The sequence below is a fragment of the Dipteris shenzhenensis genome, chromosome 8 (genome assembly GCF_047967505.1).
Source record: "Dipteris shenzhenensis isolate YYH24624 ecotype China chromosome 8, Dip_SZ_1.0, whole genome shotgun sequence".
NCBI lineage: Eukaryota > Viridiplantae > Streptophyta > Polypodiopsida > Gleicheniales > Dipteridaceae > Dipteris > Dipteris shenzhenensis.
Window position 1 is genome coordinate 56,401,288 of NC_141603.1, and position 20,143 is coordinate 56,421,430.

General features: G+C 44.2%; 1 protein-coding gene across 4 annotated transcripts in view; it reads left to right on the forward strand.

The window, feature by feature from the left end:
• Nucleotides 1–20,143, forward strand: part of LCBK2 (Diacylglycerol kinase family protein) — a 113,616-nt gene that overhangs the window by 79,061 nt on the left and 14,412 nt on the right. For all 4 annotated transcript variants that reach the window (XM_087378250.1, XM_087378251.1, XM_087378249.1 and 1 more), the window contains one exon: nucleotides 20,008–20,054. In XM_087378250.1, coding sequence (XP_087234376.1) covers nucleotides 20,008–20,054 — 47 coding nt within the window. The remainder of the gene's footprint in view (nucleotides 1–20,007; nucleotides 20,055–20,143) is intronic.

A 20,143-nucleotide genomic window follows, 5' to 3' on the forward strand; every position in this document is an offset into this window, starting at 1 on the left:
AAAACAATTGCCAGTATGTGACATTATGATGTCGGAACATCCTGACCAGTCACTATCCGTGTAAGCATGCATGGTAAGTGAACCCTGATCACCATAGAAGAGGGCTAAATCCTGAGTGCCTCTGAGATATCTGAAGACTCTCTTTACTGCCTGCCAATGCTGTGAATTGGGCATGTTCATGAATCAAGGAGCTGTCCAATATACTTGGACTGAGACATCATGATACCCCCCTCAACATGAGCAAACTGAATGCCCGAATAATAATGGAGCTGTCCCATGTCTGACATGTCAAAAATCTGCTGTGAATCAGCCTTGAAAGCTGCAATTTGCTGAGTATTTGGGCCCCTGATGAGCATATCATCCACATATAAAATCAGCAGTAAAAAATCAGATCCACTCCCAAGGACGTAAAGAGTGGGTTCTGTGGGACTATTCTGAAAACCAAGGGATAGTAAGTGTGCATGAATTTTGGCATACCATGCCCTGGGTGCCTGCTTCAAACCATAAAGGGCTTTTCTTTGCCGGCATACCTTATTTTCAGAATTAAGAACCTCAAAGCCAGGAGGTTGTGTGACATAAACTTCTTCCTGCAGATCCCCATGACGAAAAGCAGTCTTGATGTCAAGTTGGTGCACTTGCCAATGATGATGGGCTGCAATGGCAATGACACATCTAATGGTAGTAATCCTGGATGTGGGAGCAAATGTCTCCTCAAAGTCAATGCCTTGTTGTTGGGCATACCCTTTTGCAACAAGACGGGCTTTGTATCGATCTATGCTGCCATCAGATTTCCTTTTTAATTTGTAGACCCACCGGGTTCCAATGGCATGCTTGCTGGGAGGGAGAGCTACTAATTCCCATGTGTCATTTTTAGCAATGGAATGTAACTCAGCTCTCATTGCATCCATCCACTATTTGCTGTCAAAAGCATCTTTATGGCATAGAGGCTCTTCATTGCAAGCTGTAGCAAGGAGTGCAAACTCAAGAAAGTGACCATGCTGTCTATTCCTTTATCTTGTCCGGGCAGCAAAAGGCTGATCTTGTTTGCTGTCCCTCAATGTATCAAGAAGCCATCTGGGAACTTGCCTTGGCTGTCTATTGACAGCACTTTCTTCAATAATTGCATCATGAATAGTGGGATCATTTTGTGCCGGAAGAGAAACCTCCAAATCAGCATGCGGTAGTGGCTGATTATTGCTTGGTGAAGGGCCTGCACGAGGCTCATGTTGCTGGTCAAAGTCCTCTTCTGAGGATGGCAGAGGTAACCAAGATTCAAAGGCATCAAACATGTCAACATCTGGCTTTAGCTTTGCAGTCCACAAGAGGAGAAGCTGAATGTTCAGCAAAGATTACATCTCTACTGACAATAATCTTCCCAGTATTTGGTTGGTATAACCGATACCCTCTGCTCTCCTGGCTGTAACCAATAAATATGCATTTGATTGCCTTGTCATGAAGGTTATGTCTCAGTTGAGATGGTACATGAACATATGCAAGAGACCCAAAAACTCTCATGTGTGAAAGTGAAGGCTTCCTGCCTTTCCATGCTTCATAAGGTGTAACAGTCTTCAATGCCTGTCTAAGTGATCTATTCAGCACATAGTTTGCACACATTACTGCATCAACCCAAAATTTATTGGGCAAAGACTTGGCCTTAAGCATGCATCTGGCCATCTCCATTGTGGAGCTGTTTTTCCTTTCAGAAACAAGATTCTGCTAAGGAGTGTAAGGAGTTGTACATGAGTGAATAATGCCCCGTGAAGACAGAAATGCATCAAACTCCTTAGACATATACTCTCCCCCTCTATCTGTGTTGAGGGTGACAAGCTTGCATCCTGATTCGTTCTCAACCATATTCAGCCACCTCTGAAAGCATAAGAAAACTTCATATTTGGCTTTTAAAGGATATATGCAGCAATATCTTGTGAAATCATCAATGAGAGTCATAAAATATTTGTATTCCCGAATGGCATTTGTCCTCATGGGGCCACAGACCTCACTGTGTACTAGCTGCAATTTCCTTTGTGAGAATTTTGGACAATTCTTTTGAAAAGGAAACCGATGCATCTTACCCAAAAGACAACCCTCACACACATGTTTGGAAACTGTGTGAGTTTGAGGTACATCATTTGCCATCTGCTGTGAATGTAGCTTTGCAAGAGCTCTATAGTTGAGATGACCCATTCTCTCATGCCAAAGATGAGTTTCAGTAAGTTGTGAATCTGAAATAGCAAATGCTTCAACAGAAAGTGCAGCTGAGTGATGATCAAGATGATAAAGCCCTTTTTGCAAAGTGCCAGTGAGAACTATGGCATTGTCATCACGAAGATCATAAACTAGGCATCTGTAGCCATAAAAAATAACTCTGAAACCTGAAGTGGCAATTGCTGAAATTGAAATCAAGTTGACTTCAATTCCAGGCACAAAAAGAACATTTGTCAGAGTAACAGGATGCCTTGAAATGGATGTGAGCTGCTCATCTCCAACTCCTTTTACAGCATATGAAGCATTATTAGCACATGTGACAGTCCCCCCTCGAGGTGCATCAGCTAAGGAATGAAACAACTGTCTGGAAGATGTGACATGCTTGGAAGCACCACTATCAAAGTACCAAGACCGAGCATCATTAGCTATAAAGAATGCATCCGCTTTGGAGGGATCAATTTGGCTTGCCCATAGGCTTGGAAGCCTTGCCTCTTCTTGTCTGCTGTGAAGCAAATGCATGATCAGGAATAATGGCTTGTCTATTATCTCTACTTTGCTCTTCCTGCAAAAGCAAAGTAACTAGCTGATCAAAAGAATAGTGGTCTGGATTACCCATGGCCACTAATCGAAGGGTTGTAGCAAACCCTTGATATGTATTTGGCAGTCCATTCAATGTGGTACTGAGAAGCTGTGAATTTGGCACCACCTCATCAATGTTGGCAAGTTGTTCCATGAGGTCCTTGACCTTTGTCAGGTATGCATCCGTAGAGTCACCTTCATTCATGCTGACTTCTGTTAATTGCCTTCTCAAATATGCAGCACGTGCGTCATTGCGAATCTGATAGAGAGAAGCCAATTTATCCCAAGCATCCTTTGCTGTCCTGCAAGACCAGATGTGTGGAATAATGATTCTCTTGCATGATAAAGCAATACATGAATGTGCATTTGCATCTCTTGCATCCCATCTTGTCTGTTCCCGAGTTGGAAGAGTAGTAGCAGGAGTGCTAGAAGATGAGGCATCAGGAGGAGTACCCCTTGTAGAGGGACCAGTAGTAGAGAGAACCACTGTAGCATTGGCTAGCCTCAGATCAACGCTAGAAACAATATTCCACAAATGCTTTGTAACAAGAATATGTTTCATGAGATAAGACCACATCGGATAGTTGGTGCCATCCAACTTATCATCTTCACGGAGAACACCAAATAGATCTTGATTGTTCCGAGCCATAGCAAATGTGATACCCTGAAAGAGACCTGAAAACCCAAAAGCCTCAAGGCTATCACTGCAAAAAGCTCGCTGTGCAAAAATGACAGCAAATATCTGCAAATTTCCAACCCAAATCAAAGGGCAAATGCAGATTTGACCCAAATGTGACTGTGGCAGGCAATGTTCACTGCAAAAACAGCAAATCTGGCAAAAGCCCCAAATTTATTGAGGGCAAATAGGCCAAAAAGAGGGCAAATGTAGAAAAGTCCCAAAAAGAGAGCAAGTGTTGAGGTAAGATGACCTCGAAAGGGTCAGTCCATTTTTTTCTTTAAAGGATTAGTGTTTGTATTATATTTGTTTGGGCTTCACGTAAATGATCACAAAGGAATCAAGGTCAAGGTCCTTGGTGAGGGTGACATGGCACAAGACTAGGTGGATCTAAGGCCAAGGGGTGCCAAGGGGCAAATGATTTCAATGGTATCCCAAGAGAGGGGTAAATGATGCATTTAGGAGATGCCTTAAATGTAGACATGTGGCATACTAGATCTTGTAGGCCATCTCCTGGTGGTTCTAGTGATGCCCTATAAACCATGGTATGTGCCTTGTAGGGATAAATATAGGCACTTGTAGTGTTAGTGCCTTTTAGGCCACATAGGACACTTAGTCCTATGTGACAGCTAGGACACTTAGTCCTAGGTCTAGGTACTTGTACCTTGTACTCCTTTTTCATTATCCAAGTTTGACGTGACGTCTAAGACTTGTGTGACGCTTTGCTACCTGCACTCTCTCTCTCTCAATCGATGCTACAGTGGTATTAGAGCAGGGGTCTACACTTGTCTTCCAGCTCTCCTTAGCTTCTCGAGTCCTCCATTGCTCATTGGGAGTCTGCTCCTCTGCTGGTCGTCACTTCTTCAGCCTGTTCGCCGTACAGACTAGTTGGACCTGTATCTTGGCTCCGGATTTGCATCTACTTCTTCATCCGTACAATCCGTACGATTGTACGGACGCCCGTACACACAGCTTGCACACATTACCGTACAGCCCCATACCTCCGCCGTCGTACAGCTCTGTACCTGCGTTCCGTACACTGCACCTACGCCGTACGCCATACCTGATCCGTACATCGTTCTTACTCCGTATTTGCTCCGTACTCTGATTAGCACCTGTTCCGTACATCGTACAGCTTTCGTACAGGCATCGTACAGCCTCCGTACAGGCATCGTACCTGTTACCGTAGTGGCATCCATACAGTTGTGTTTACTCCAGGATTTGGTACAGCGTTTGGCACGTGTTCAAATTCTTGCAGTATTTTACTGTTTTTTGACAGTTTTTACTGACAAGCCCTAATTTCCAACATACAAATTTAGGGCTTTTGACATCTGGACCTTCAACCTGTCAATACAATACTTTTGACAAGGTTGACAATTGAAATCCTTCCAAAAATTGAAGTTTTGAGTTAATTTCAGGTTCAGGACTGTCTTATTGTGCCACATCATCACTCAGGTCAACAAAATTTGGGGCTTTTGTGTTGGGAGCTCAATTTCAACTGATGTTTGGGACAGTAACTCATATTTTTTCAGTTTAAAGCCTTGAGGCTATACATTGGGTCACATTTGCAGAAATTTCAGCAAAATTTGGGGCTTTTCTGCATTTGCCCTCTTTTTGGCCTATTTGCCCTCAATAGATTTGGGGATTTTGCCAGATTTGCTTTTTTTGCAGTGAACATTGCCTGCCACAGTCACATTTGGGTCAGATCTGCATTTGCCCTTCGCTTTGGGTTGGAAATTTGCAGATATTTGCTGTCATTTTTGGACAGCAAGCTTTTTGCAGTGATAGCCTTGAGGCTTTTGGGTTTTCAGGTCTCTTTCAGGGTATCACATTTGCTATGGCTGGGAACAATCAAGATTTATTTGGAGTTCTTCGTGAAGATGATAAGTTGGATGGCACCAACTATCCGATGTGGTCTTATCTCATGAAACATATTCTTGTTGCAAAGCATTTGTGGAATATTGTTTCTAGGGTTGATCTGAGGCCAGCCAATGGTACAGTGGTTGCCTCTACTACTGGTCCCTCTACAAGGGGTACTCCTCCCGATGCCTCATCTTCTAGCACTCCTGCTACTACTCTTCCAACTCAGGAACAGACAAGATGGGATGCAAGAGATGCAAATGCACATTCATGTATTGCTTTATCATGCAAGAGAATCATTATTCCACACATCCGGTCTTGCAGGACAGCAAAGGATGCTTGGGATAAATTGGCTTCTCTCTATCAGATCCCCAATGAGGCACGTGTTGCATATTTGAGAAAGCTACTACAGGAAGTCAGCATGAATGAAGGTGAGTCTAGGGATGCATACCTGACAAAGGTCAAGGATCTCATGGAACAACTTGCCAACATTGATGAGGTGGTGCCAAATTCACAGCTTGTTAGTACCACATTGAATGGACTGCCAGATACATATCAAGGGTTTGCTACAATCCTTCGATTAGTGGCCATGGGTAATCCAGACCACTATTCTTTTGATCAGCTAGTTACTTTGCTTTTGCAGGAAGAGCAAAGTAGAGCTAATAGACAAGCCATTATTCTTGATCATGCATTTGCTTCATAGCAGACAGGAAGAGGCAAGGCTTCCAAGCCTATGGGCAAGCCAAAATCTGTGCATAGCAGCTGCAATTCCTCCCATGCATCTAAAAATACAGTCGATAAGTGAAAGAAGAAAAGATGCAACTATTGTCGCAAGCCTGGACATGACATTTCAGAATGCAGGAAGCGCATTGCTTCGGAGAAAAAGAAAGCAGGATTGACAGTTAATGCCTCTCATGCTATTGAATCCCATGAGCCAGAAGATGCTTCACATGCACATGCTCTTAAGGATGATTGGGCATGGGCTGTCCATTGCTCATTTGATCCCTCCAAAGCTGATGCATTCTTTATGGCTAATCATGCTCAGTCCTGGTACTTTGATAGTGGTGCTTCCAAGCATGTCACATCTTGCAGACAGTTGTTTCATTCTTTAGCTGATTCACCTCGAGGGGGGACTGTCACATGTGCTAATAATGCTTCATATGCTGTAAAAGGAATTGGAGATGTGCAGCTCACATCCATTTCAAGCCATCCTATTACTATGACAAATGTTCTTTTTGTGCCTGGAATTGAAGTCAACTTGATTTCAATTTCAGCAATTGCCACTTCAGGTTTCAGAGTTATTTTTGATGGCTACAGATGCCTAGTTTATGATCTTTGTGATGACAATGCCATAGTTCTCACTGGCACTTTGCAAAAAGGGCTTTATCACCTTGATCATCACTCAGCTGCACTTTCTATTGAAGCATTTGCTATTTCAGATTCACAGCTTGCTGAAACTCATCTTTGGCATGAGAGAATGGGTCATCTCAACTATAGAGCTCTTGCAAAGCTACATTCACAGCAGATGGCAAATGATGTACCCAAAACTCACACAGTTTCCAAACATGTGTGTGAGGGTTGTCTTTTGGGTAAGATGCATCGGTTTCCTTTTCAAAAGAATTGTCCAAAATTCTCACAAAGGAAATTGCAGCTAGTACACAGTGATGTCTGTGGCCCCATGAGGACAAATGCCATTTGGGAATACAAATATTTTATGACTCTCATTGATGATTTCACAAGATATTGCTGCGTATATCCTTAAAAAGCCAAATCTGAAGTTTTCTTATGCTTTCAGAGGTGGCTGAATATGGTTGAGAATGAATCAGGATGCAAGCTTGTCACCCTCAACACAGATAGGGGGGGAGAGTATATGTCTAAGTAGTTTGATGCATTTCTATCTTCACGGGGCATTATTCACTCATGTACTACTCCTTACACTCCTCAACAGAATCTTGTTTCTGAAAGGAAAAATAGGTGCACAATGGAGATGGCCAGATGCATGCTTAAGGCCAAGTCTTTGCCCAATAAATTTTGGGTTGATGCAGTAATGTGTCCAAACTATGTGCTGAATAGATCACTTAGACGGGCATTGAAGACTGTTACACCTTATGAAGCATGGAAAGGCAGGAAGCCTTCACTTTCACACATGAGAGTTTTTGGGTCTCTTGCATATGTTCATGTACCATCTCAGCTGAGACATAAGCTTCATGACAAGACAATCAAATGCATATTTATTGGTTACAGCCAGGAGAGCAGAGGGTATCGGTTATACCAACCAAAGACTGGGAAGATTATTGTCAGTAGAGATGTAATCTTTGCTGAACATTCAGCTTCTCCTCTTGTGGACTGCAAAGCTAAGCTAGATGTTGACATGTTTGATGCTTTTGAATCTTGGTTACCTTTGCCATCCTTAGAGGAGGACTTTGACTAGCACATGAGCCTCCTGCAGGCCCTTCACCAAGCAATAATCAGCCACTACCTCATGCTGATTTGGAGGTTTCTCTTCCGGCACAAAATGATCCCACTATTCATGATGCAGTCATTGAAGAAAGAGCTGTCAATAGACAGCAAAGGCAAGTTCCCAGATGGCTTCTTGATACATTGAGGGACAGCAAACAAGATCATCCTTTTGCTGCCCGGACAAGATCAGGGAATAGACACCTGCTAAAAAGAAGGTGACATGTGCAAATAATTCTTCTGATTCAGTGCGTGGAGTGGGATACATCGTACTCACATGCATGGGTGGCACAGATTTCAGAATTACAGATGTTCTTTATGTGCCAGGTATAAAGAAGAATTTGCTTTCAGTGTCCTCTCTCAATTGAGGAGGATTTCAGGTCATATTTGATGATGCTAAGCATGCAGTCCGAGACGAAGAGAATGACTATGCTTTGGTGTTGTCTAGCACTTTGTATCGGGGTCTTTTTCAGCTTGACATTAATGAGAAAAGTTCCGATCTTGCACTTTCAATTAGCACTCCCACTGGTGCAATGTAGAATGCGGAGTTATGGCATGCGAGATATGGGCACATGAGCTATGGCAGCTTGATGACACTTCAGAAGCTTGCTATGGTTGATGCATTTTCTCCTTTGAGTCACCTCCTCCTCATGCATGTGAGGGATGCATCCTTGGCAAGATGCATAGATTCCCTTTTAAAAAAGATGGTGCAGTAAGAGCTACTCGTAAAGTATAGTTCATACACAGTGATGTCTGCGGTCCCATGAGGACACCTGTTTTTGGTGGTTATGTCTATTATGTTACATTCATAGATGACTGGTGCAGACTTTGTGGCCATGGTTGAAAATGAAACACTTTAAACACTTTGTGGCCATGGTTGAAAATGAAACAGGACTCAAGGTGCAGACACTTCGCACTGACAGAGGGGGGGAGTATATGTCTCATGAAATTGAGGCATTTTTGAAGGAGAAAGGCATCATGCATCAGCTTACAGTGAGGCTTACACCTCAGCAAAATGGCGAAGCTGAGCGCAAAAATGGCACTCTCATGGAGATGGATAGATGCATGCTTACTAGTAAGAAGTTGCCTCGAAGACAATTATGTTTTGAATCGGGCTCCCATAAAGGCTTTGAAGACAATTACTCCCTATGAGGCTTGGCATGGGAGAAAGCCTTTAGTGGATCACTTCATAGTTTTTGGTTGTGTTGCATATGCCCACGTGGTTGTGGAGTTTCGACATAAATTGTCAGATAAGACTCTTAAAGTGTATCTTTGTTGGGTATAGTGCACAAAGCAAGGGCTATCGTCTCTACAATTGCAGAGATGTTATTTTTTCAGAGAATTCAGCACATACACATGTTGAATTTACTATTCCAGCTTCTTTAAATGATGTTTTTGAGGCGATGCTTCCTATAGCTTTTGGTCCCTCAGCTGAGGCTCATGCTGAAAATCAGAATTTACAGCAACCTCCTCCTGATCCACATGCTGCGATTCAGCCACATGCTGATTTTGTTCCTCCACGAGGTATGGATGAAGTTGTCCAGCAAGAGATTCAAGAGATACATGCAGCCAAAACAGTTCCGAATTGGTTGCTTCAGACTTTCAGGGAGAAAGAAAGAAAGAAATTTTATTAGAGTCTTCGGAAGACCGATGGGTCTATGAGACTGAAAGAAAACCTGATACAAATCACAGTTAAGGGTGGAGCTACTGAAACGAGCATCATCACCCGTGCTGAATCCTAAGTCTGATCGTACATAATCAAATACATCTGGATGTAACAATGAAAAGGAAAGGACTGGAGCGGAGTGGAATCCTCTGTATGTCATGTCCCCCTGGCTCTGGTGCATAGCCGGTGATGGGACGCTAGTGTCTGTCAAGGAGTGCCGTGCGTCTCGGTCTCCTCGACGAGGCTCGACGCAAGACCAGAGCCACTGTGATCCCCGTGGGACGTATCTCGGGTCTAAACAATGACGGAAGGTCCCCCAGAGTGATCTGTGTGTCCCCTCGATGTCTCGTGTGTCGTGCTGCGATCGTTGGGTCGGGGTCTTGTCACGCCGGCGGCTAGAGACTAGATGATCAATGTCAGTCGATGGGAAGAACTCTGTGATCGTGCTTTGAGAGGTGTCTGATGATGTGGCCAAGCCCCGTCGCCTGAGTAAGTACTCTCTATGTCGGACTCCCTCGTGAATGAAGGCCGCAAGGCATCTCTGATCTGGAGCCCGGAGCCCTCTCTGAAGAGAAAGTGGTAGCGACCTCGAATCTCATAGTACACTGGGCATCTGAAAATAAAATGCTTCTCCAACTCAACCTCTTGACAATCGCACAATATGCATAAGCGATGCTCCCTAGGAATCCCCTCTGCTCTGCCGCTCTCTATGCGGATGCGGTGTGATGATACCCGAAATTGTCTGATGGAGATCCGTAGTGAGTGAGGCATATGAAGCTCAGTGTACCCCGGTGATGTGATGAATCCCTCCTCCGAAATGCAAAGACAGTAATCTCTGTAGAAACTCAGCTTCACTGGAAGCTCCCTCGGCTCCAACCATGTCCTAAAGGTGTGTAGCTGCAGGAGATCCTCTCGAATGACCTGGTTGGTATGTGGCCCAATCGGGACGGTGGGTGGGAGTACCGGAGGGGCATCTAAACTGTACTGAAAAGGAGGTATCCTATCGATGTGGAACCCTAGTCTCACAAACCATCTGTGAGTCCGTGCATACCAACATCACTTGTCTCCCTCTGTTGCCAACCTCATGGAGGAATCGAGAGCCAACCATGGCAACCTCTGTCTCCCTGATGTGCAGTCCCCATATGATCTAACCCGGTGTAGATATGTGATGGTCTGAAAGGCTGCATCTAGCTGGAGTGGAGAAGCACCAAACTCGACGTGAATGATGTGATGTGGTACAGACGGTTTCTCCCGGATCATCCGTGAGTAGGTTTGAGGCACCTTTGCCTGGCAGGACTCGTAGTGGAGTAAGGCATGCAGGAAGGGCTCTTTCTGTTGAGACAGCTTATGCAGGTACTCTTCTTGATGAAGAAGAACCTAACTCTTTTGAAGAAGTCAAGGATAATGTGCAGTGGATACATGCCATGCACAATGAATTTCAATCCATTGAGAAAAATCAGACTTGGGATGTTGTGGATTTGCCACCAGGGAAACATGCCATGGGTACCAAATGCGTTTTCAAAGTGAAAAGGAAGCCAGATGGGTTCATTGATAGATACAAGGCACGGCTAGTTGCCAAAGGCTATGTTCAGAAAAAAGGCATAGATTATGAGGAGACTTTTGCTCCTACATCCCGGATGACCATCATATGGTCGATTATTCCAAATGGCTGCAAATTTTGTTTGGAATTGTTAGAATTATAGATATAATTCAGCAGCGACCAATGTAATTTAATAAGTTAGTTAGGGGCACTTTTCCCTCTTTAAGAGGTTTTTTCCCCTAACTGCAGTTAGTCCACTAACTATGGTTAGTGACTACTAAGGTTTTGTCACTAGGACAAAACCTTATCTCACTCTTTCAGTTGTATCACACTTACACTCTTCTATTGTAACTAAGCTCTCAAGCTTTCAACTCTCAGCTCACTCTCTTGCTCTCTCTCCCCCCAAATCTTACATTTGGTATTAGAGCAAGTTCAAGAGCTCCATGCTCCCTACTCTCTTCAGCTCTTGCTCTCAGCCTTGTTGAGCGCCTGCAAGCTCCTGCTCCATCGCCATCGTCGTCCATATAGATCGTCCGTACAATCTGTACGGACTATTTCCGTACAGTCTTGAAGAGTACCTGCGTTGCTCGTCCGTACCTACACTTCCGTCCTTACTGTTCAGTACGTTCGTCGTACAACTTCTGTACTGCATTCCGTACAGCAGTCGTTGGTTGCTTCGTACGTTCGTACACTACAGCGCCATACAGTTACTGTAGTGCTCGTATTGTACCTGCGCTGACGCTCGTACCAGCACCCCTGCATCATTGCCGTACACGTCGTACAGCAGGTCGTCGTACTTGCTTTCGTACAGCTCCTGCGTACAAGTTATCGGTACATTTCTGTACAGCTGCGTACATATATTCTGTACAGCACGTGGCGCCGTACACCTGCAGTTGATTTTGAGCATGTACCGTACACTTCTGTACAAACTGCCGTATAGTTTGAAGGTGGGCTTGGAAATTTACAGTTTTGCAGGACTTTTGAGCAGGGATCTACTTGCAAGGTTCATTTGCAGGCAGATTCAGAGGTATAGCCCAAAAATCTGGGGCTTTCTGCTGAAATTGCAAAATTTGGGGCTTTCTATGCTTTTGCCCCTTTCTGGTATTTGGGGCTTTCAGTTTTGCAGTACAATTTTTTGTAGAAATTTGGGGATTTTGTGATTACACTGCAATTTTGCAGTGAAATTTGGGGCTTTTGCAGACAGAGCGCAATTCTTGCAACATTTGGGGCTTTTGATCAATTCGCCCTTTTCTGGTTGCAATTTCAGGCCTATTTTGGGGCTTTTGTGTTGGGAGAGCAATTCTGGAGATTTCAGTTCATACTGCCTTTCTTAAAGTGTTTTGCAGCACTTTTGGCAGATTCTGGAGAGTTTTTGATGCTTGGACAGATTTCTGATAGTGCAAGTGCAGAAATTTGAGTTGCATTTACAGCCAGTGCTTGGCTGTGTTTTTTGGGAGTTGTGCATTTCATTCCCAGTAAGGGAATTCAGTTTTGTATCTGCTAAAATCTTTTTCTCAGATATGGCCCAACAAAATCAGAATGATTACCAGTCCGGTGGTCTTTCACGCCATTGATGGCTCAGTTTTCAGACTTTCAGATGTCTTGTATGTGCCTGGTATCACCAAGAATCTCCTTTCAGTGTCCACTCTTAACAGGGCTGGATTTCAGGTCATCTTTGAGGATGACAAATGTGCTGTCCGAGACAGGGAAAATGATTATGCCTAGAGATTATCTGGTACTCTGCTGTGTGGGCTTTTTCAGCTTGATCTTTTTGAGAAAAGAGCAGCCCATGCTCTTGCAGTTTCTACTCCTACTGTTGCCATGCAGAATGCAGAGTTATGGCATGCCAGATATGGCCACATGCATTACAACAGCTTGATGACACTTCAGAAGCACTCTATGGTTGATGCATTGCCACCTCTTGAGATACCTCCTCCACATGCCTGTGAAGGGTGCATTTTAGGCAAGATGCACAGATTCCCCTTCAAAAAGGATGGTTCAGTTAAAGCTGTCCAAAAATTACAGCTTATACACAGTGATGTCTGTGGTCCTATGAGGACTCCATCATTGGGTGGTCATGTCTACTTTGTTACTTTTATTGATGATTACTCCAATTTCACTTGGGTCTTTGGACTGAAGCGCAAATCAGAAGTGTTCATGGTGTTTAAACACTTTTCAGCCATGGTTGAAAATGAAACTGGACTCAAGATACAGACATTGCGCACAGATAGAGGTGGGGAATACTTGTTTGTAGATTTTGATGCTTTTCTGAAAGGCAAGGGTATTGTGCATCAACTCACAGTGAGGCTGACCCCTCAGCAAAATGGCAAAGTTGAGAGGAAAAATTGAACTCTTATGGAGATGGACAGATGTATGCTGAAAAGCAAACACATGCCTCACAAATTCGGGCTTGAAGGTCTAATGTGTGCCAACTACATCTTAAATCGGTCTCCCACTAAGGCTTTGAAAACAAAAACTCCCTATGAAGTCTGGAATGGGAGAAAGCGTTCAGTGGATCATTTCCGTGTCTTTGGATGCCTTGCATATGCTCATGTGCGAGTTGAATTTCGGCATAAGTTGTCAGATAAGGCAATTAAGTGCATATTTGTTGGGTACAGTGCAGAAAGCAAGGCGTACCGTCTCTACAATCTTGCTACACGCAAGACCATTGTCAGTAGAGATGTGATATTTGCAGAAAATTCAGCTCACACTCAGGCTGAATTTCATATGCCTTTTTCTTCAGAGGATGTTTTTTAGGGGTTGCTACCCATTGCCTTGGGTCCCCCCGCTGATATTTCTGATGCAAATCAGAATTTACAGCCACCTCCCGATGCTCCAGTTCAGCCACAGGATGTCTTGCCATCTCCACAGGCAGTGGAACAGGTGGTTCAGCAAGAAATTGCAGACATACATGCAACAAAAACAGTCCCAAACTGGCTGTTACAGACTCTCAGGGAGAGTAAGATTGATGCTCCATTACCTGGCAAGACTTGCAGTGCAGTAAGGCACATGGAAGGTGCTAATTCAGTGGAATCAGCATAGGCAGGTACTCTTCTCGATGAGGAGGAGCCTGCAACATTTGAAGAAGCAAAGGACGATGTGCATTGGATGAATGCCATGCACGATGAATTGCAGTCCATTTAGAAAAATCAGACTTGGGATGTCGTAGACTTGCCACCAGGTAAACATGCCATTGGTACACGATGGGTTTTCAAGGTGAAACGGAAGCCAAATGGCTCCATTGACAGATACAAGGCAAGGCTGGTTGCCAAAGGCTATGCTCAGAAAAAGGGCATAGATTATGAGGAGACTTTTGCTCCTACATCCCGGATGACCACCATCCGATCTGTTATTGCAATGGCTGCACATTTTGAGTGGAATGTTCATCAGTTGGACATTAAAACAGCCTTCCTAAATGGAGACTTGTTGGAAGAGGTTTATGTCAAACAACCTCGAGGCTTTGAAATTACAGGAAATGCACTTCAGGTATGCAAGCTAAATAAAGCTTTGTATGGGCTGAAACAGGCCCCTCGTGCATGGTGTGCCAAGATTCATGCCTTTTTGACCAGCAAGGGGCTGCACAATAGTCCTACTGAGAGCACCCTGTACATCAAGAAGAATGGGGGGGGGAAATTTTAGTCATCATTCTTTATGTCGATGACTTACTGCTCACAGGGTCCAATGAAGATAATATTGCAGATTTCAAAGCTGATTTGCAGAGCAACTTTGACATGTCAGATTTAGGGCTGCTTCACTTTTATTTGGGGATCCAGTTCTCTCAAGAGAGACGTGGCACTGTTATGTCTCAGTCCAAGTATGTGCAGAAACTCTTGGACAGATTTAACATGCATGATTGTAAGCCCATAGCCACTCCCATGGAACCAGGGCTGAAACTCACAATGCATGATGCAGGAGAATCAGTTGATGCCACATTTTACAGTCAGGCTATTGGATGCCTCATTTATCTCTGCAACACTAGACCTGATATTCAATTTGCAGTATCTCATGTGAGCAGGTATATGCACAGCCCAAAAACTATGCATTGGTAGGCAGTTAAGCGCATCTTCCGTTATTTGCAGGGCACGAAGTCTTTTGGCTTGTTATTTCCCAGGGGGGTGACTTGTAGATGCATGCATACAGTGATTCAGATTGGGCTGGTGATTATGACACTAGGCAGTCGACTAGTGGCAATTGTTTCTTTTTGGGTAAAGCTTGCATTTCCTGGCTGAGCAAGAAACAATCTATAGTGGCTACCTCATCATGTGAAGCTGAGTACAGGGCAGCTTTCACAGCAACAGTTGAATGTGTTTGGCTGCGTCGTCTATTTGCTGATCTTCATCTGTCATTGGAGGGTCCTTCTCCAATTCTCACTGATAGTCAGAGTGCTATTGCAGTGGCAAAGAATCCAGTGTTTCATGCTCGCACGAAACACATTGAGGTTCACTATCACTACGTTAGAGAGAAGTTAAATGCAGGAGAGATCAGTATGATCTTTGTGTCCACACATGACAATGTTGCAGATATTTTCACCAAAGCACTTCCACGTGAAAAGTTTGAGGCATTTCGCAGTGCCCTGAACTTATATCCGGTGGTGATTAATCATCCTTGTACATGACATTGGCACTGCAGGGGGGTGTTAGAATTATAGATATAATTCAGCAGTGACCAATGTAATTTAATAAGCTAGTTAGGGGCACTTTTCCCTCTTTAAGAGGTTTTTCCCCCTAATTGCAGTTAGTCCACTAACTATGGTTAGTGACTACTAAGGTTTTGTCACTAGGACAAAACCTTATCTCACTCTTTCAGTTGTATCACACTTACACTCTTCTATTGCAACTAAGCTCTCAAGCTTTCAGCTCTCAGCTCACTCTCTTGCTCTCTCTCTCCCCAAATCTTACAGGAATGTCCATTAGCTGGACATAAAAACAGCTTTCCTTAATGGGGACTTACAGGAAGAGGTTTATGTCAAACGACCTCCTGGATTTGAACTTTCGGGCAATGCACTTCAAGTTTGCGAGTTGAATAAAGCTTTATATGGGCTGAGACAAGCCCCACTTGCATGGTATGCCAAGATTGATGCGTTCTTGGCTAGTAAGGGGTTACACAATAGTCCCACGGAAAGCACCCTCTACATCAAGAAGGAGGGGGAGGGATATTTTGGTCATCATTCTTTATGTAGATGAAATGCTACTCGCACGGTCAAATGAGGAAATAATTGCAGATTTCAAAGTTGAGTTGACAGCTGAAACTGGCCCTGACGTGCCCCGTGATGATTCACATAGGTCTACGCCTTTCTTTGCCCATGCAAGGGGGTGTTATAATTATTGGCATATTCTAAGCAGCGGCCAATGAGTTAATAAGTGGGTTAGGCGCACTTTTCCCTCACTAGGAGGTTTTTCCCCCCTAAGCACAATTAGAGGGTTAGCATAGTTTTGTCACTTTGACAAAACTATCCTTACATTGTACTCATCTTATCTTTTCTAGTGCACACTCAACGTTTTGCTCTTGCTCTCACTCTTGTATTCTACTCCCTCTAGTGTCACAGGACATTGATGTCAGCAGTTAAAGTGATTTGTTGTCCATGACAATAAAAGGTTGTGAGAGTGCGGCAGAAAGTGAACAAAAAGAGAAGCACACACACCAAACAAACTGAATTGTAAAAGAGAAGGAGACTGCAAGGGATCTCTGAGAAAATAAAAAAGAGATGATACAACAATGGAAAGGGGGGCTATGTATAGCCTCATGCCCCTCCTAGAAAGTCTGCTGTATAGGCCGACCAGACTGCCGCTAGGGGAGCTCTGGGGGGCTGACCAAGCAGCCACAAGTGGTCGACCAGCAGGTCGGTCCACGCCCCAACTTATACGTTCATTCACATATTCATGAATCTAGGAACTTCTTCCTGTATTACCTTATTCGGCTTACGGTCTAGAAAAAGCCACTACTGCTCAATATGGTGCCGAGCTCCACCTGCTCCTTCCACTTCCAGCAGGTATACTGGTTGGGGTTCGAGCCCTCTTCACATCTGGCCCGAGTGTTGGGGCTTGATGACCCGGCCAGGCAGGTCCGGTCTGCTGCACCAAACGGTGGCACGAATGGCCCCCTATAAATGCCTACAAATGGCGCCTCCAGGGGCATCCATCACGGCAGCAAACAGGCCACAAGGAGGCCTCGAACAATGCCGAAACCAGCCCTGACGTGCACAGTGATGATCCACATAGGTCTATAGCTTTCTTGGCCCTGGCTCAGCCTCCAAACAGCCAGGCATGGTCCAGAGATGGTTGGATCCACCACATGACCTTGGCATACACTCATGCCCAGGTATACATCCAAGTTCCAACCCTACCCAAGACCACCCTACATCCAACTGCTCACAAGGATCAAAGTGCAGTCTCTGGAATACCACACTGGGAATCATCTGACCCATCCAGATTTCCAATGACTCATCATACAACAACTGCAGCAGAACCCCAAGAAATCCGTCTAGTTCTGCCATGTTATAACATCCAGCTTGAGTTTTTGTCTGGAATCCTGACTTGAACAATAAACTCCTCCACCCCTGCAGTTATCCGATAGGTCCCGCTGCCACACACAAGCGAGCAAGCCTCCATTCGTAACCATAATGCCTTCTGGCAGTGCATCTTGCCACGTGCTGCTAGAAGGTTGGTACAATTGAAGTGAAGGTTGCGGTGTCAGCTTCAATCTTCTTTGGCCGCTCACCTGTCTGTTCACTACATCTCTGAGGACACTATCGCCAATAGTGACCTTTCTGGCCACAATGATTACACGTACATGAAGCTAAAGCGCTTCCTTTTCTGCATCTGACTTCTTATTTCTTCCCTTCAGCTCAATTGCTAAAGCCTCTGAGTACTGCCTTGGGAACGACTCTGAAATCTCTCGTTCTGGTCGAGCACCATGGGTATCAATTCCTCCCAGGTCAACGTATTAATCCTTCATTGGTAATCAAGGACAAATAAAAGGTAGAGTACTAGGAAGACAAGTGGATAACATTGACACCTCCAAACAGCAGCCGTAGTTCGCTGGCTCCAAGCTCCCTCCACGTCTCGAGTCTCTAGCCAACCTTTTCTTTGATATCACGTGAGAGGGCGGCAGAAACTGAAAAAAAAGAGGGAGCACACACCCCAGATAAACTGAACTGCAAAAGAGAAGGAGAGAGACTCAGGGAAAAGGCCTTTATTTGCTGGGCAGAGCAACCGCGACACCAATACTGAGGCAACCAAGATGGGATGTGATTTTCCATGTGAACATGGATGCTTCAAGAAATGCTATTGGGATGCGACCTATGGGCGATTGACTGGTGGATTCGAGAGGCTACAGGTGACTATGGAAGAACAAGAGCAGGTGCTACAAGTGTGGCAAAAGACGGCATTTGGTAAGGGACTGCAAGTCCAAGAGTAAGTCTCCGCATCAGAACTCGTAATCAGACTCTAACGAGGCAAGTGGTTCTAAGACATTAGGAGCTCACTGTCAAGGACCCCAAGATAGTACTAGTTTCACAGGTTATAGGTGCATCTGCTGTCCCATACCAGTTGGGTCAGGATACGATCCATGCATCAACAATAGATCCAGGAGATCCTCCGATGCCATAGAGATACACTTTCTCGCCCAGCGGACAGGAGCAACCTCCACTCAAATTTCCACAATCCGATGCTGGACATACTAGAGAGAGCGCTGGTGTACACATATTGACATCCTTTGTATATCACCTTTTTCATTTTGCCTTTTGAGTGTTCTTTTCCTTTTGTTTTCATGATGAGCCTTAGACAACTGGTTGTTGCACTTTTGGTCTCCTAGGTCGTTTGGACCTCTTGTAAACGTTTAATAAACTCTCTCTCTCTCTCTCTCTCTCTCTCTCTCACACACACACACACACACACACACACACACACACACACACACGAACCACCGTAGTGCCAGGTTTTGGTTTCTGAGTTCCAGCTTTCAGCATATGTTTTGTGCTTGATTTTGCTTGAGCTATTGAGCTCTTTATTTCAGCATAGTACTCAGCAAGTGCCTTAGCGTGCCCTTTGCTCCAGCCCCTTGAGGCTTGTATGAGTTCTTCCTTTTGGTGTACTTTGCACTCTTTGTCCAATAGGCCTGCAAGGCCTCCCGCGGACATTAATATCTCTTTCTCTCTCTCTCTCTCTCTCTCTCTCTTTTCTAATGTTGTTTTTAAAACAAATTTTCTATGATCAGATATTTTCTAATTTTATAAGGTATACAGCATTGGTCTTGCTCTTTGAGTGCTGTATTCAATTCTCTACACTGAAACGGCCTTGGCAAGCGTCATGTATTACAATTAATAATAAAGATATAGTGGGTCACAATGGTAATTTCAAGCTAGAAGCCGAAGTATAACAGTTTTGAAGTTGGCTTACTCTATCCTGCCCACTTCATAACCACTACTAAGACTTCTACCGGTTTTCCTCTCCTATATCATGGCCATAAGTCTCAGATTTCTCATACCCGAGATGAAGATTTACAAGTACATAAAAATAGCATGACGGGACATGCTCCTGTCGGCATTTAATAACTCTTTGCGTGAAGTAGAGGTCCGCTGGTTTCAGTCTGTATTTTTGCATCTCTGTAGTAGGAAGGACATGACCTCTATTTCTACTATCCTGTCTTGCCTGCTAATGTATACAGAAGGCAGAAAGGTTCTTTTGTGGTTCTGCATTTGTCATTTTGGGCTTTCACAATGCTAGGCTCTTTTGTCCCAGCATATATATGGCTCAGTAAATGGACTGTTTTGTTAAGCTGCTTGGTTTTTCATTAAATTGTGGTACCTATAGTCCATTACTGCTCCTTTTTTTGAGAGGGAGGCACGGGAGGGAGGGGGGTGAGGAAGGGTTAGTACAAAGAAAGCAACTGAAGTCCTTTTTGCAAGTACGCATCTACTTTCTTCCTTCAGCAAGAGCCTAGAGAATAGCTATTGACATCTCATCTCTTGAGTGAGAAAGTGTTAGAAAAGTGTAGCTGAGTATTTCCTTTGTGCTTTTGCAACAGCTAATCCCTCTCGGCACTGGTTCCGACTTTGCTCGAACCTTTGGTTGGTGAGAAGATTTAATGCAAACTCCTGGTTTATTTATGAGATTGTCTTATGCCTATTTTGGACATTATTCTTGTATACCTTTTTTGGGGG